This window comes from Miniopterus natalensis, chromosome 11 (assembly GCF_054644295.1).
Source record: "Miniopterus natalensis isolate mMinNat1 chromosome 11, mMinNat1.hap1, whole genome shotgun sequence".
Lineage (NCBI taxonomy): Eukaryota > Metazoa > Chordata > Mammalia > Chiroptera > Miniopteridae > Miniopterus > Miniopterus natalensis.
In genome coordinates, this window is record NC_142091.1 from 35,564,855 (window position 1) to 35,582,901 (window position 18,047).

Here is an 18,047-nt window from a genome sequence, read left to right on the forward strand (position 1 = left end):
TATGGCGGTATGCGATGGGCTAAAAGAGGCCACCAAAATTGAGCCATGTAGACACTGCTGTGGCCCCCAGAGCCACCAGGCATGAATTTGCCTATTAAAAATGTGGATGTCTGAGCTCCTGAGTCTCTCCAGAGTTATTGAGGTGCAGGAGTAAGATTCTTCCTTCATCAGAAAAGAGTTTTGGCCTCTTTGCCTCATTTCCAATCACAGTGGTTTTCTCTTTGTTGTTATTGCTGTCCTTTTTTTACGATGAAGCAGAGGGTGACTCTAGGCTGCCCTGGAGTCCCAGCGCCACTCAGACCTTGGACTTCCAGGGGCTGGCTGTGCTCATTTCAGCTTCTGGCTTAGAAGCAAGATCCCAGGATTGGTTCAGAGCTGGACTGTTAGCAGTTTCAACCCTAGAGGAGCTAATCCTCCAAGCACTTAGAGCAGCGATTTTCAACCACTGTGCTGCAAGAATTTTTAAAACATGCTGTACCTGACTTTTTAGTCAGGGGCACTGACCTCTTTTCCCTTAGATTGTCAAATAAAAAAATGGCAACAGCCAACACAACAATAGCCGTCCGGTGTGAATGAGCAAAATTATACCTATGTTTTTTGTCAGATCAGCAAAAAATATATTTTTTTGTGTGCCACAGAATTTTAGTAATTAGTTTATGTGTGCCATGAGATGAAAAGGTTAAAAATCACTGACTTAGAGTAATAGCCCAGGAAATCCCTTCTCATCTTGAATTTTACTCCAGTTTCACTCTCTTTCTAGATTTTGTAAAGGCAGAGAAGGGGGTAATGCTGTGGGAGAAAGGGAGGGAGGGAGGGAGGGAGGGAGGGGGGGGAAGGAATAAGAAAATACCTGTTGAGCACCTGCTCTGGGCAATGTGCGCCCCTGTACATTGGTACCTCAGTTAATCTTCACAACCATCCTGTGAGTCAGAAACTGTCCCCAAATTCTGCATGAGGAAGCTGAAGCCCAGAATGGTGAGGTGACTTCCAAGGATGTACAAGGAAGGAACAGAGCTGGATTTATCCCAGATCTTTCCTGTAGTTTTGCATCCCACCCTACCCCACAGGACACACTGGAAGCAAAGACACCATCTCTCACTGTCCACAGTCCCTTCTGTAAACCAAACTCCTCTATGGCTCTTCAACAACAATCAACCTTGCAGCCCCTTCAGATGAAATGAGCCCACTTAGTGCCCACCTACCAGTTAAAAAGGGAAGTGTCTGCACAGTGAGACCTTAAGGACTGAGGTTCACTTTCCTGACATGACCAGTAGGAGGCGTGATGACTGCTTAAGAGATCCAGGTCACAGGGACATTTTCCAGCCATATTCCCCTCCTGCCATAGATGGCCAACAATCTTTTATGATACCTAAAAGGAACTTTAAGGGGCTACCCAATTGTTAACTCCTGTCTTGAGCATGTGGTAGGATATTGTCCACTGGAAAACAGGGTCTGCACAAAAAGATACTTGGAAGAAATGCCATTCCCTCCTCTGCCAGTTCCTTTCCATAGGGCAGTCACAGGGCTTTTCACAAACCCAGCCTGCCATGGAGAACCTGCATCCCGTGACCTAAGAAGGTGGGACTTGTGAAACAAAAGTGAAACCCAGGGATTTCCAAGCTTTGACGCCTCAAAGCAACTTCCAGCTTTCAAAGTAACCTGACTGAGCTCTTTTCCATAAATTCATTATAAATGATTTTGGATTTTTCTATATTAAAGTAATACTATTCTCATTAATAAAAGTTGGATAAATGGACAAAAATAGCAATAAAGTCATACATGTTTATATAAGCACATACAACCACTTGTTAACATTTAATTAATTTCATGTACAGTTTTTCTTTTTTTTTTAAGTATATCTTTATTGATTTCAGAGAGAGGAAAGGAGAGGGAGAGAGAGAAACATCAATGATGAGAGAGTCATTGATCGGCTGCCTAGCCCGCCACCCGGGCATGTGCCCTGACCAGGAATCGAACCCCAATTGCCTGGATCCTAGGTCGATGCTCAACTGCTGAGCCACGCCCGGCCAGGCTTTGTATGGTTTTTCTTAACACAGATATAACACTGTATATAACTAGTGTTTTCAACTTAGCATTGTTCCTGTCAGCATGGTCTCTCTGACCACTATTTCCAGTGGCTGCAGAATATTCCTCCAGTACATACACTTGGGTTTGCTCAGTCTCTAGCCCCTTTGAACCTTCAGGTTACTTCCAATTTTCCACCATTAAAAATAATTCTGCAGTGAAGACTTTTGTGCCCAAAGTATTTTCCATACTAAAGATTATTTCCCCCGGAACCCATCTACTTGGGTCCTTTTAAAAAACGTAGTTAGTACATTTGTTTGACTTTTTCTAATAATATACGATCACTCTTCAAAAGAGATATTAAGGCTCAGCATCCCTGTGTTAGTTCTGCGTTTAGATCTGGTTCCACTTAGAAATACGCTCCCTTTTCCTTTTGTACAAAAGCCAAGCAGGGGCCCTGCGTGCAGATCTAAAGCCAAAGAAGAGGCTTTGCTCACCTGTGCGTTTTGTACCTTTTGTCGTCCGCAGTTTCCGTGGGTTATGAGTATGAATCCTGCCCAGATCTGATCCTGTGGGAGAAAAGAACAGCCATGCTGCAGGGCTATGAGATCGACGCTTCCAAGCTGGGAGGGTGGAGCCTGGACAAACATCATGCCCTCAACATCCAAAGTGGTGAGTGGATGGGTAAGACTCCCAGAGCCCGGCCACAGGTGTGACCCTTGTCTCATGTCCTCCGTGTCCTGCCAGGCAAAACACACACTTCTGAGTCCATAGGCTCGTGTGTGAACCATCAGTCTGAAGGATTAGCCAGCAGACGTTCCTTGGAGCCCTGCTCTGTGCTTGTCTCCGCTGGCTCTAGGGATGCAGCATAGAAAGTCCTCAAGAATTCACTCTGGTCAGCGGCCAGCACTGCCCGGGCAGTTTCCGTGCTGTGCCATGGACGGTGCCATCACAGAGGGAGCAAGGACACTATGGGGCAGAGAGGAGGAGCACCTCGCTCAGCTCCCTGGTTCAGCGAGGTGCCTCTTTGGAGAGAACTTCTGAACTGAGTCTCAGAGGGTCTACAGGATTAGCCCTGTGTCTCAAGTAGGGAAAACAGCCCAGGAAGAGGGCACAGCAAGTGCCAAAGCACTGAAGCCCGAAAGAAGAGTAATTGGAGAGAAGGTTCACTGTGGTTTGAAATGAAGAGAATAATAAAAGCCAAGGCTAGAGGCTTGAGTAGCTGAGCCCTTCGACTTCATCCAGAGGCAAATGTCAAGTCTTTGAAGGGTTTGAAGCATGCAAGTGATACGGGCAGATCTGTACTTTCGGTAGCTCATTCTGTGTTCTGGGATGAGACCACTTAACATGGTAACGATGTCTGGTATCTGCTAATCTATAGGTACAATGAATGCCTGTTGAAGCCACCACATGTTTTGGGGGGAAACTGACAAACTAATTCCAAAATGTATGGTAGAATAAAGATGTGTAAATAGCTAAGGCGATCTTTAAAATAAGAACCAAAAAGAAGCACACACCAGATATTAAGCTATCTTAGAAACACCGTCATATCTAAAACTGTGTGGTACTGGCATAGGACCAGATAAATAGATCCCATGGGACAAATCAAGGAGTCCAGAGACTGACCTATGAGTAGTAATTAGGATGAGGTTTGGCCATGAGTGACAAAAAAGCCGAAATAAAAGAATTGCAAACAAGTTACAAGTTTGTTTCTCACTCACCTGAAAGTCTAGAGCTAGACACCCCAGGGCTGGTTTAGCACTCAGCAGGCTCAGAGGTCCTTTGCTCTCATTGCTCTACTCAAGCCTCCATCCCCAAAGTCATTGCCCAAGGTGACCACTTCAGCTCCAAACTTCACATCCACTTTCCAGCCAGCAAGAGGGAAGACAGGTCTAAGAGCAAGCCCTTTCCACTGTAAGGACGCCTCCCAGCAGCTGTCCCATACCACTTCTGTGTCCACACCATTGGCCAGAACTCAGTCCCCTGCCAAGTGTAGCTGCACACCGGGCTGGGGATTGTAGTCAGTTCCAGCTAAACATCAGGGGTTCTATCGCCACAGAAATACGGAGGGGGGAATAAGACGGATACCTGTGGATAACTGCAAGTTTCTGCCACACACCATGTGTACGTACATGGGAACTTGGTATATGATAGAGGAGCATCACTTATCAGCAGCGGGTGGGTAGGTGTTTCAGAAATTGGTATTTGGAAAATTGGCTTAATATGTGGAGAAAAACAACCTTAAGTTCATACTTTATACAAAGTAAAATAAAGTTTGATTAACGATCTAAATTGGAAAGATAACACTTTAATAGAAGAAAACACAGGAGAATATCTTTATGATGTCAGAGAAGGATTCCCCAAAACTTAAAAAAGTACAAACATTCAAGTAGAAAAATGATTGATTGATCAGACTACATAAAAAGAAAGATATCTGTTCACCAAAGGACAAAGCTAAGAGGTGACAGCCTCGGAAAAGATTCTTCTGACCATAACAAACAAAACTCACTCAGGCTACACTGTGGAAGGGGTGAGGCAGGAGGCAGAGTCCACCTTGGTGGCTATAATCCAGGAGCTATAGGCGGACCTGGGCCTGAGCAGAAGCAGTATAGATATGGGATGATGCTTACAGGTCATTGAGGTCAATCCCTTCATGTTGCTGGTGGGGACACTGAGGCCCAAAGGCAGTGAAAGCAGTGAAGAGACCAGCAAGATCTGGAATCAGCCCATTAATAGCAAAATCAGGTAAAAAACCCAGTTCTCTTTACTCTGCCTTGGTGAGAAGAGACTGTGAGTTCATTTCCCTCACACATTTCTATAAACATGCACTGGTACCTACTCTGTGTCAGGTTCTGTGCTGAGATACAAAAGAGAAAAGACAAACACAGTCCCTGTATTTGAACTGGTATCAACCTAAAGAGAGAAAATCAGGCAAGTGCGATAGAGAATTCATGCTGTAATAGAAACCTGGGTGAGAGAGAGAAGGTGTGTGCAGTCTATCTGAGAGGCTATAGAGCTGAATGACTAAGAGCCGGGACTCAGGAGTGCTTCTACTGTCACCTGTGTGGCCTCCGGTGAGCCACCTGGCCTGGCCCCTGTCAGCTTACAGAGTTGTTGTGAAGATTCATCAGTAGAGCACTATGGCTTGTTCCGGATTTCATTCTGGAGTAAGGCAGCCTTGGGAGATGTCTGGAGATGACAGGCAGAGATCTTGCATTTCTTACAAAACCGAGGCAACTCCATGGTCAGCCTCTGAAGAAAGCTTCTTCCTGCCAGGTAATTCTTTTCTCTGTCCTTGTCACAGGCATCCTGCACAAAGGGAATGGGGAGAACCAGTTTGTGTCTCAGCAGCCCCCTGTCATCGGGAGCATCATGGGCAACGGGCGCCGGAGAAGCATCTCCTGCCCCAGCTGCAATGGCCTTGCTGACGGCAACAAGCTCCTGGCCCCCGTGGCCCTGACATGTGGCTCCGACGGCAGCCTCTATGTGGGAGATTTCAACTACATCCGAAGGATCTTCCCCTCCGGGAACGTCACCAACATCCTGGAGTTGAGGTACATACAGTGCGTCCCTCCTCACAGCTCCTAAATAGCATCTCTTTGCCCAGCTGGCATTACCCACGGGGCCCAGAGAAGGGGCAAGACAGTTCCTCACCTGTCAGATTCCAGGATTTCTCACTGCCCAGCTCAGAGGCTAAACTGTTTGGTGAGGGTCCTGGGGAAGCAGGTGCTGCTTTCCACAGGGCACTGCAATGAAGACGACCCCCTTGGGACAGGGAGCTAGCTTTGGTGTCCAGGTGATGTAAAAGGTGCTGGCAACCAAGAATTAGACTCCTTGGAAACCCCTGAATCTTCTTTTTGCCTCCTAGCACCAAACTAATTAGAATTTATCACTAGTCTCTTAATGAGGACAGTAGATGGCATCATGGCCAAGGCCCCCGTGCCAGTGTTACCAAATTTGGCCCTGTTACTTAACACTCAAAGTTCGGAGCAGTTCTCTTCAGCTGCCCAATACTAAGATAAGGCCCATAGGCTAAATCTATGTGCTGCAGAGCCAGCCAAGTCGGCCTCTTCTGGGTCCCCATCCTGACACACTTATGGCACGGGGAAGGGCCTGATGTGTTGGATTTTCTCCATGCCTCCCTCAGCTAGATATATCTCTTCAGAACCACAGCACTGGCATAGGGGTTACAGAGAAGCGGTGCTTACAGATAGGGGTGCCCCGCTCTGCCTTTCAGGAGACATTACACCCAGTTCTTCACAACTGCTTTCTCCTGGACTGGGGTCCAGGTGAACAGGACAGGCCTTGGGCTGGAAAGCCTTCCTCCAGAGTGGCCAGAGGAAAAGAAAACTCACTTTTGTGAGGCCCCTACCATTTATCCAGCATAGGAATTTTAAAAACCTGACAAAGGTCCAGCTTCTAGAATGGCTGACCCAAACCCAGAAGACCATCATGCAGCTCTGCCTCACCAAAGGATTGTCACCTGGAGCAGGGAAGGCAACTCTGACTTAATGCCTTCTTAATTATTCCCTGGAGGTCAGTGCCTGCTGAGAATCTCATCTGAATGTGCGAAAAGAGGGGAGGGCTTGCTGGCTGACCAATAGCCATGACAGCCCCCAAGAGGAGAGCGGTGGTATTTGCCCACACACCCAGGCACAACAAACGAGAGGGTCTTTGCATGAAAAGAATTAGAAGCTCACATTCTGTGGACTCCTAGGAAATCAGATATCAGCTGATTGTGAACCAGGCCGCAGATGGAGTATTCTCTGCCTTCCTTTCTCTCTTATGAATTTGACTGGCATAGGCATGTGTCAGGGAAGAAGGAACCCTTGAGCACATTTGCGTTAGTCAACTGCTCATATTGTCTTTCCACCTCCTGTTCTGTGACGGAAAGAGCCATGGACCAGGGGGTCAGCCCACCTTGGCAGACAAGCTGTGCAACTTTGGGCAAGACACTTACCCTCTCTGGGCCTCCATTTTCAGTCTTTCAAATAAGAAATCTCATTTTCCCTGTCTCTCCCTCCCACCGTTTTGGGGAGATCATGGAAGGCAGTGAGTAAGGAAGGGAGGAATAAATGAAATTTGGAAAGAAAAATAAATTTAGAAGTATATTTCCCAGGCCTGTTTCTCTATGCTACTATCTCCCTTCTAAATATAGCAGCTCTCCAATTCTGTATTCTGTTATGAAGATAATAGTGATGGGCTCTGCAGGTTTTAATAACTCTCTGTAGGGCACACAGACAGAGACACAGCATTGAGCTCGTATATCTCTGGGAATATGTCTCTGTCAGGTGGGGGAGGGGGGAGGGTGTCGACTGTTCCAACCTCCATCTCAGCCCTGGTGACAGCAGCCGCATGTGTCAACCTCACCCTCTTTCCCGAAGTCAGCCGTAGTGTACAGGTGAAACCGTGCCTCTTCTGTGATATGTAGCTGCTTGTAAGTGAGCTCACTGACAAGCAATATCCAATATAAAATATATCAGTGTCATAGCTGCTAAGTCTTTATTTATTATAGTATTGTACAGCACCATTGCTGTCAGGTTTTCAGGCTGCTAATAATGCTTCTAACCCTGCTGCTAACACCTCATTCTTTCTTCTATTCCCTGCTCTCCTGTCTTCTGTCAGAAATAAAGATTTCAGACATAGGTAAGCCAACCAGTGGAGAATTTCCCGTCTCTCCTCTGCCTTGTTGCATGTTGTGTGGTAAGATGCATGTGTCAGTTTCCGATGGCTCCGTGGCAAATGAATCCTGTGCGGCTGGAACTGGTGGGGGGTAATGAGTTACAATGAGAGGAAGTCATTAATAATGGGCGGGGGGGGCCTGAGCGAGCTCCGTTAATCCCTGGCAAAGTGCAGCTGTTGCTTTGGTAGTCTGTGGGCATGAGAGACGGAAGTGAGAGAGGAAATTTTAACCTTGGCATAGTCATTTGAACACCACAGTTCGCTTACCCTTAGAATAAAGGAGGACATCATCCTAACTGCGTTGAGCGACTTCGATGGTCACAATGGGAAGTCCTGAGAATGTCTCTGTCAGGCGAAGACCCTGGAAGGAGACAGGGCTCAGATTTGCGCTGCTGTGGTCATTCCTGGTGCCTCTGCTCTGATGGTTGGGGTGCCAGGTGACCCCGACAGAAGGCTTACCAGCAAGGACAGAGTAGGGGAGGATTTCCAGACCCGACAGACCACCTGAAAAGAGCAGTCCCGAAATAGGAACTTTGTCACAGAGTGGATCTGTCATGTAAGCTCACGATGACACTGCAGCAGACAGAATTGGGCCTCACCAGACCAACTGAAAGAAATGTCTGCCTGCCATCATCTCCAGTCATTGTGACACTTGTCTGACTCCCATGTAACAATCACCTCAGAGTCCCCCAGCCTCTCACACGTTTGAGTGACTTGGAAGTCACCATGGGCAGACAGGGCTGTGACTTGCACTGCTGCAGAGGTGCTCTAGTCACCCACATGTGGCTCAAATCAAAGTGGCATAGGAGATGACACTAAGGTGGGATGAAAGAAAGTCCTAGGATGGTAGAAGGAGGCACACAGACCCAAAATCCAATAATGATGATATTCATATCTGTGTAGTGAGATACAATATTAACACTCAATATACGTTAAATGTATAGAGCTTTTTAGTGTGTAGCAGAGAGGGGTTAAGTGATTTACATGGATTATAGCAGTTCATCCCAAAACCACCTTGTGAGTCAGGTACTCATGATTTACAGATGACAAAACTGAAATGACCTTGTGTGACCTTGAAAATTACTTTATCCCTTTGGGCTTTAATTTCTAACTTGAGATTGATAAAATCTCCCATGGAGGTTGTTATAAGGGTTACAGAGGATGTCTGTAAAGTATCTAGCATTGCACCAGGCACAGAAGGGAGTTCCAGAAATGGTCATAAAAAATAATAATAATATTATTCTTAAATGGTAATAATAATACAGTATATTATTTTTTTAACATTATCATAACAATTATATGATGATGATGATGTCTCCATCTTCCCCCAAAAAGGAATTCAATCCACTTGACAACCAAAGACACACACATTAAAGTAAATTAAATAGAATTTGAGAACAGAAGAAAAAAGAAGGAAACATATATGTGATCATATATCACATTAGGCTCTGAACCTCCTGGCAGCCAGAATAAACAGGGAAACATAATTATTTTCATGGTTTGCATGATCAGAAATGGGAAAATATGTTCACTTCTCAGAGGAAGAATATTTTTTCCTGACAGTGAAATCTAAAACAGATTTCCAGTGAGCTTTGTATGGATAATACTGAACTATGTATTGATATGTGCCCTCAAGTTCAGTTTTACAGAAAACACAGAAGTACATTTCATAGGAAGATCTTTGTTGAAAACCTGGCATTTAACATTTAAACCTTCACTCAGTGGTGGTGACCGCCCCGGACACAGCTGGGATACAGGGAGACCTCGCTGGGAAGAGCCAGGAGGCCAGGTGCTTGTCCATCTTTTCTCTGCATTCATCGAGTGACCTTGGGCTGGTCACTTAGCTTTCCCGGTTTTTAATCTCATCATCTGTAATTGAGAATACTGTGGTTTTGCTGCCTTTTGTGTTTAGCAATCTTTTGATAGATTCATGGTATGATTTCAAAGCCAGTTTCCTGGCCTCTCTCAATTCATTGTTTTTCACACATGCTATAAAAACAATTTCTAAAGTGAACCAAAGTGGGAAGGAATAAAAGAATTTTTTTTTCCTTTCTGTTTTCTTAAGTCAAGCCAGAGTGAGAAGACCTGGGTTCCAGCCCTGATTTTAACTGGCATCTGGTTAGCGACAGCTCTCTTCCTCCCTCTCGGCCTTCATGTCCCCATCAGTTAATGTCAGAAGTGTGTTAAAAAAATTCCAAAATCTTTTCCTCCTTATCCATGAGCACTTAATGTCTCCTCTGTTCCCAGGAATAAATAGCCTCTGGCTTAGGCTGGTGCTCTTGGCCTGCACGCGTGCTCCCCATTTCAGCATCAGTGCCAGCCCACCATGCTGGGCATGCACAGCCCAGGGGCCCCTGATCCTTTGGGCACCTTCCTCCATGGACCCCATTAGGAGACAAGGATATTTATCTCCTCCAGGTCTCTTCCCTCGGGTCATGGAGGAATGTTTGAAGCTTGTTGTTGTTCCAGAAGTACATTTGAATTCATCTCCATTAGTTCCAGCTGTACATATTCTGTTAACTCTAACAAAGTCCTTAACTGCCCCAGGAAATAGAACGGGTAGGACAGTATTAAGTCTGCCATACAATAACAAATATTCTGGAGGTTTCTCATGGTGACCAGCTGCCATTTATTGGGCATTTTTATTTTTAATGGAACAGGTACCATGCCCAGAGATTTACATTCTTTATACAATTTTGTCCTCTACATAATTCTTTGAAGTAGATGTGATTACCCCCATTTCTCAGATGAGAAAACTGAGGCTCAGCATAATGAAGTGATTTACCCAAGGTCACCTACCAAGTAGGTGGTAGAACTGGTATTGGAATCCCCGTTCTGTGTGGCCCCAGTACTCAAGCTCTTCCCACTGGTTCTTAGAACCATTGAACCAAGTTCTGCCAGGGCTGCCACCAGGTGTGGCCAAAGGATGCTCCTTTGCACAAGGCAGGCCTTACTCTGAGACAAAGAGAGAATTCCCACTCAGAAGGAGGGACTAGATTGCCTTTCATGTCAAGAGACTCCTGGGCTCACAGCTCCTATTAGGAAGTTCCCTACACCGTCCAGAAAGAGGGCAGAGTGGGCGTGACGTCCGCTCATTAACTTCGGGAATGAAACCCTTGTAGCCTAGGGTTTTACATAGCTTCCAGAGGTCATGTTTAAGGAAGCAGAAAAGAGTGTGTGTCCCATGGCAGAGCCTGGAAACAGAGTTGTGACCATGCCCTGTTCTCAGCCGTGCTCAGGATCCAAACTTGACCAGACAAGTCTCTGCCGCAGAATTGGTCCAAGGGTCTCAGCTGTTGGCCATCTCATGCATTCATGGCTGGCAGAGTATCTAAGGCCTTGTTACTTGAAGTTGTGGTTTTGGCATTCTCTGAGAACCAGAACCGCTGAACTGAAATCTGCAATTTAACAAAACCTCCTGGTGATTTATATGCACACTGATGTTGGAAAAGCACTGGCCTAAGGCCATGGTTTCCAAATCTGACTGTGCCTCTGAGTCACCTGAAGACATCTTAAAGGTACAGATGCCCAGACCCCTCCATGTGTCCATGTTTGAGGACCATCACTCTGAGATCCTCAGCAGTGGCTATTTCCTGTGTACTCTACCAGAGAGGCAGGTGGTCATTCATTCATGAATTCTCATATTCTGCAGACCTTTCTAGAACACACCCTCTGCACCAGCCTAGGACTAAGCACCAGGAACTCAAAGCCAGTCCCTGCCTTTAAGGAGTTAGTTCAAGATGTCAGTGAGGAGACAGACCTCTAAATAGAAAAGTGTCTTAAGGTGCTAGAGGTACTAAAAGTATAATCTGCTTAAGGTCTAGTGAGAACAGAGCAAAGGAAGTAGCCAGTTCTACCAGTGAGGGTAAGGAATCCGGGAACAGCATGACAGATGAGCTGACGCTCCAGCTCAGTTTCAGGAGATGAGCAGGTGCTCCTGTGAAGAAGGGCAGTGGAGCTTTCTGGACCCTGGGAAGCAGCACAGGAAAGTAGGAAGAACGAGACTTTGGAGTCAAGCAGGTGGAAGTTGGAAATCCATCCTATCTATCACTTAGCAGTTTCTGGCCCTGGTCAAGTCATTTCACTTGTCTTGGTCTATTTTCTGAAATACTTTTTTAAAGAAGAAAAAAAGAGCCTGCCTTATATGTTGTTGTGAGGAACATGAGGTCATGCGTGTAAAGTGTTAGCAGTGTCCAGGGCCGAATAGGCACCCAGAGGTGGTAGCCGATGCTTTTATACCAGGGACAGTTGTCTCTGCAGCTGTGCTCTGTGGACAAGTGGCTCTGCTCCTGGCACAGCTCCAGGTGCTGCTCCCCTTGCAGGTGGCATGAGGAAGAAGTGAGCTGTAGACTGTGCAAGAGCTCGCCAACTGGAAAGGGCTGTTGAGATGTATAATCTCATTTGATCCTAATGATGAGCCTGTGAGCAAAGCAGAGCAGGGACTTAATCATGTGTCAGCTAAGGGACCTACAGCTTGAACAGTTTAGGTGACTTGCTCAAATGAGACTCCACATCTTATGGGTTCAAAGCAGATGCTCTTTCCCTCTACACTTAAGTGACTGCCAGAGTCAAGTTTGTCCTTGGGCATAAAAGATAGGGCCACAGCTTTTGGAGACTCTGGAACAGCCCTGCCAATGCCAGCTGCTGCTGGAATTCCCCCATCTGAGAAACCACGTGAGAGGCACCTCTTCTCGCAGTGCAGGAAGACATGAGCCAGGAGCTCAGGGGGCTAATCTAAGTGGACAGGGGCCCTCATCACACTCCTCAGGAACTCATTTTCCAGCCAAGGTGGATAGCACCAGTTTATGATGAGTGATGCACAAAGGAATGAAAGAATCACCCCCACCTCACAACTAGCATCAGGGACGCAGAAAGATCAAGGCTGCCCAAGCATTGCAGAGCGGAACCTACAGTCACTGTACTTTATTTAGTCAGAATCAATGTCCTCTGGAAAGACTAGATCTGTGCTGCATGGTAGGGTAAATCTCAGGGACATTTCATGAGACTTGGAGGGTGCTTTCAATATTGAGATGCAGTTTGAGGGCCTGGGGATTATCAGGCTATGCCCAGGAACTGAAAACAGCTTCCCAGGAGTTATGAGTCCAACTCCAATGTGGCCTAGGCTTGGACAAACTTATAAATCAGTACCATGTGATAGCAAAATTCAAGCTTAATAAGAGATGCTTACTCTGTAGTCCTCTCCAAGTGCAAAAGCAGACATAATGACTAGTCATTCAAACAACCATTATGATTACTGAGTACCTAGATGTGCCATGTGTTATGCTAAAGATTTGTCACATACGATTTTATGTAATTTTCACAATACACTGGCCAGATAGCTGTTAACATCCCCATTCTGCAGATGAAGAAAACTTGAGGCTCAGGAGGCCAGCTAATTTGCTCAAGTTTCAGAACCTGGAAATAACAGAGCTAGACTTAGAATCCGGACTGATTTGATTCCAACACGGTGCATTTTTTCTTTCCCTGTGCCCAGAGGCAGTGCCTCATCTCTGCGATGCCTGCGTGCAGCGCGGTCTGACTGCACTTTCCTGTTAGCACAGCTTCGTCTTTACAGCTGGTCTCCAGAAGCAGAATCATCATCAGCACCGCTCCTGTGTTTTGTTTATTTTTCCCTGGATGTTGCCGCAAATTACAAACTAATCCTCTAATTCATTTATATCTGACTGCAAGAAGGAGACGACTGGGCTCCTGATAAGTATAACATGAGTGTCAAATGAAGACTGTGTTGATGCTGGCTGGGAGTCAGGCCTGGCCAGGGTCTTATCAGTGAGTCCCAAGAAGGGTTATGGCTGCTGTAAAAATTCTGTGGGTGAAGAGTTTGTGTGTCAAACTCTTTAAGTGTTTCTAAAGTCAAGCCCTTTCCTGTTTCTGGCTCAGATTTACAGACCACTTATGGTAAGCCTCATGGGTTATCATTTTAAGAAAACACGTGTTGAGCACCTGATATGGGCATGCCTTGGGGCTACGCATGGCAATCACTGACAGTAGGTGTGTGGGAGGGAGAGTTAGACCAACCACTGGAGTCAGAAAAATTGGGGACTCTCACTCAAAATGGGGACATCATCCACATAAGACATTTTGGCTTGGATTTAAGTTATATGTGTCAGGTTACCAGATAGGAAAAAAGAAATTCTCACCAACCGCCAGTTGTCATGTCCTTGTTTTCCAGTCACAGTCCATTGCATAAATACTACCTGACTACAGACCCTATGAGCGGGGCTGTCTTCCTCTCCGACACCAATAGTCGGCGGGTCTTCAAGATCAAGTCCACCACGGTGGTGAAGGACCTCGTCAAGAACTCTGAGGTGGTCGCAGGGACAGGTGACCAGTGCCTCCCCTTTGATGACACACGCTGTGGGGATGGTGGGAAGGCCACGGAAGCCACACTGACCAACCCCAGGGGTAAGGCCTTTCTTTTCAAACACTTTCAGTAGTATTTATGGGGTGTTTTTCATTTCCCAAAGAAATACGTGTTTATCATTGTGAAAAAATTGGAAAATACCGTGAACTCTATGGAAAAAAGTTGAGATTATCGTAATTTACCTGCCAGAAATATTCTCAGTTGACATTTCCTATCTCCCCTCCTACTCTGTTTTCTAAGTGTGAAGGTACATATATAGTCACCAAAAATAAAGTGAGATCACATTAAAGAAACTTGTAGTAACCTACTTTTTTTCCTAACTGGTAAATCATCAGGATTTTCCATGTCGTTAGCCTTTGTACTGATTTTTAATGGCTACATGGTCTTCCATCAAATGGATGGTCCATCATTTAGTTACCCATCCCCTAATGTCGGACATTTATGCTATCTCTCACATTACTATTTTATAAAATCACTGCAGTGTATTGTCTCTGCACATGTTCATGCACTATAGTTTCAATTTGAGTCCTGCAAAAAGTTGGACCCCTTCATACAATCATAATTTTTCATTCACTTATTCATCAAGTATTTACTGATTATGCAGTGCACTGTGGTTGCATAGATAAGTTTATTGTAGCAGAAAAATATGAGACTTGAATGTGAATTGCTCTGACATGGGAGAGAGGAAGAGGTGCTTCCTAAGAAGCAAGGAGAAAGAACTGTGCATGGGAGTCCAAAGCTGAGAGGCCCCTGTGCCTAGGAGACTAGGAAGGAAGGCTTTGTGGAGAAGAAGCCATCATCAACAACAGGTATCTGTCATTCACCTTAAAGCCAGTGACCTATATAATATCGTGTATGTCTACTACATACCTGCAGTGGTCAGGTGGTAACTCTGAGATAAATATTGTGACATCTATGGTTAATCTTCCTCCTAAATATGATTTCCTAATACTAAGAGAGTCACATAGAGTGGAAAGGGCTTGCACTTAGAGACACTGCATTGTGGTTTTGCTCTGCCACTCCCTGGCTCTGTGACCTCCTCCTCTGGGCCTCAGTGTCCCCATTGGTAAATGAGCAGATTGAACTACATGTTTGCTGAGACCCCTTTCAGTTGCAACATTTTACTCTATGAATTAAATCCAGGGCTTTTTTCCTAAAAATTTTTACTCTTTCCAGATCTTTCTCAGTTGCTCTACACCAGCAATTTTCAACCTTTTTCATCTCATGGCACACCTGAACTAATCACTAAAATTCTGCCGCACACCAAAAAATATATTTTTTGCCTATCTGACAAAAAAAAGTATCATTTTGACTCATTTACACTGGGCAGACGGCTATTGTTGTGTTGGCTGTTGTCATTTTTTCATTTGACAGTCTAAGGGAAAAGAGGTCCATGCCCTTGACTAAATAGTCAGGTATTGCATGTTTTAAAAATTCTCACGGCACACCAGATGAAAATTGTTTCTCTACACACGTGTGTTCTCCACCCTCCACACACACAGACACACAGACACACACACACACACATACACAGATAGTGACAGTAAAATTTCCCCAAAGCCTGTAATTAACCCAGATAGAAATGACAAGGGTGCCACAATATGCAGACACTTTGTACAGGGAGAAGAAAAGATGTTCACCTATTTAGCACAACAAAAGAAGGAAAAATGAAGTAATTAATTAGAGGACAGATTACTTCTATTAGCCTGTGCAACCAACTTTGTAAACAAGAAACCCAATTGTTCATGGAGCACTCATCAGTCCTGGCAGATGAAAGAGAGAGACAGCATAGCCAGGCAGATAAGAAAACTCCTGTCTCAGAACTTGAAGAATGTAATTTATTTACATTCTCGGCAGGGACCAAAGAGAGTCTTCCCCGCCTTGAGGCTGCCTGGTCTTCTGTGTTAAATCGTGCTCCAGCCCTGAGCAGCCTAAGGAGGGGGAGGAAGGAACTACTGCTCCAGTGGGTTTTGATCTCTCAGAGTCCCTTGGTATCTAAAACCACCCCCTGACCTGTCATAGACACGTGGGCCCTGAGAGCAAGGGCCTTGAAGTGCTGGTCACGTTCTCATAAGTCACTAACCATTATTGAGAGCTAACTATTACAAGTCAGATGTTATTATCTCCATTTTATTGATGAGAAAACTGAGACTTGGAAGTGAAGTGACCCAAAGTTATACCACAGGAAAGCTTTATACTTCAAGTGTCCCCACCTCTGTGAAGCTTTTTCTGACCCCTTCTTTAAGTTCCTTCCCCAGAGAAAACCGAACAGAACAAAACTGACTAGAATCTCCTTTATTTCATGAACCTCCTCAGGCTTCTCTTCATTCCCTAGCCGCACTCCACGGGACACTGACTCATTCCTGAGCCTTCTGTCTAGACCTTGTGCCCCTCGGGGACACATCTGACCAGGGGCTCAGCCCCAGCACCCCTGAGCAGTCTTCCATTTGGTAGGGGTGTGTCTGACTCCTGTGATTCTGGCCCTGAGGTGGAAGTCAGTGTCACCCATGAGTGTTCTTGAAACAAGCCTTGGTCCTAGTCCCAGCCACGCCCTGAGTCAGTATTTCCAAGAGTGAGACCAAGCAGGTTCATGTTGAAAAAACTCTTCAGGTAATCCTGCTGCATATCACTGGTTAAGAAGTACTGTACTGGTTTACTAGAGAGGTTCTCAAACTTTGATCTGTGTCATTGTCACCCAGGGTGCTTATCAAAACCACAGCGATGCTCAGGCTCCACTGAGATTTTCTGAACAGTCGCCTGGGGGTGTGTTTTAGCAAGCTCCCAGGAGATTCACACACACATCCAGGAGTGAGAAGTACAGATCTAGAACAATCCCTCCACTTAATAGCTGAAACGCAAGTGCAGAGCCTTCCAGGGACTAGCCCTCCGTCACACGGCTGGTTAGGGGGAAAGTCAGCAGGGTGGCACAGTCTAGCAAACAGAGCAGGTGATTTTGAGTAATAATTTTGACTCCTCTCATCAATGTGCCTTTTTAAGAAATTAACTTCACCAATATCCTCTACACAAATCCGCAGGATTCTTTTTCTGGGCTCTATACTTCTGTGATGACCAATGGAACTAAATAGTAATAGGATGGAAAAGCATAAAGGATGATTATCTTGGAAGAAAAGAAAAATTGTTACCAGAAAGGAGATTTGATTAGTATAATTTTAAGTCTTCAGACATAGGTTATTTAAATAATTCACAGTTTTGATATTGAAAAAAGATCCTCCTTACCACCACTTCTAGTGTTTAACAAGCCCCAGAAGTGACAAGTCCAGTTTTCGTGGATGGCTCAGGTGATACGTAAAAATCCCCAGAGGCAGCAAGGTGGAAGGACCAGAGCCCTGCAGAGTCTCAAGACTTGGGTTCTGATCCCTACCCTGAGCACGCCACTCCACACCTCTGGCTCATCTGGCTCCTCATCTTTAGGAGGGGAATGATTGATGTGCAGAAGATCTAATCAAATCATGGAGGGGAGGTTCTCTGTCAGCCTGTAAGGCTCCACAAGTAGGTGGGTCATCACCGCCTCTAACCCTGAATTCTCTGCCCCAGGCATCACAGTGGACAAGTCTGGGCTGATTTACTTCGTGGATGGCACCATGATCAGACGTATTGACCAGAATGGGGTCATCTCCACCCTCCTGGGCTCCAATGACCTGACTTCAGCCCGGCCCCTCAGCTGTGATTCTGTCATGGATATTTCTCAGGTAAGGAGAAAGCTTCGTCTGCCAGGGCCCTGGGTCTACACGCTCGACCTCTCACCTGGTGGCCAGGTGGCCTGCTGGCCGCCCATCTTTATACCACACAAGCCTTTTAAGAGCACACTCTTGGTGCTGGGTCTGTGCAGAACACTCGGGACACTGAGATGAGTAGGACGCAGCTTCATGCTCTGGGAGTTCACCATCAGGGGTTACAAGTGGGTGACAGAGGGAAGCTGTCCCAGGTAGCCTCAATA

The 18,047-nt window shown here is 45.7% G+C and overlaps 1 protein-coding gene across 1 annotated transcript in view; it reads left to right on the plus strand.

Annotated features, from left to right (window-relative positions):
• The window catches only part of TENM4 (teneurin transmembrane protein 4), a 660,554-nt gene that overhangs the window by 597,014 nt on the left and 45,493 nt on the right, over positions 1 to 18,047 (plus strand). Inside the window, 4 exon segments of the mRNA XM_087821630.1 lie at positions 2,554 to 2,697; positions 5,330 to 5,579; positions 13,898 to 14,130; positions 17,645 to 17,799. Coding sequence (XP_087677756.1) covers positions 2,554 to 2,697; positions 5,330 to 5,579; positions 13,898 to 14,130; positions 17,645 to 17,799 — 782 coding nt within the window.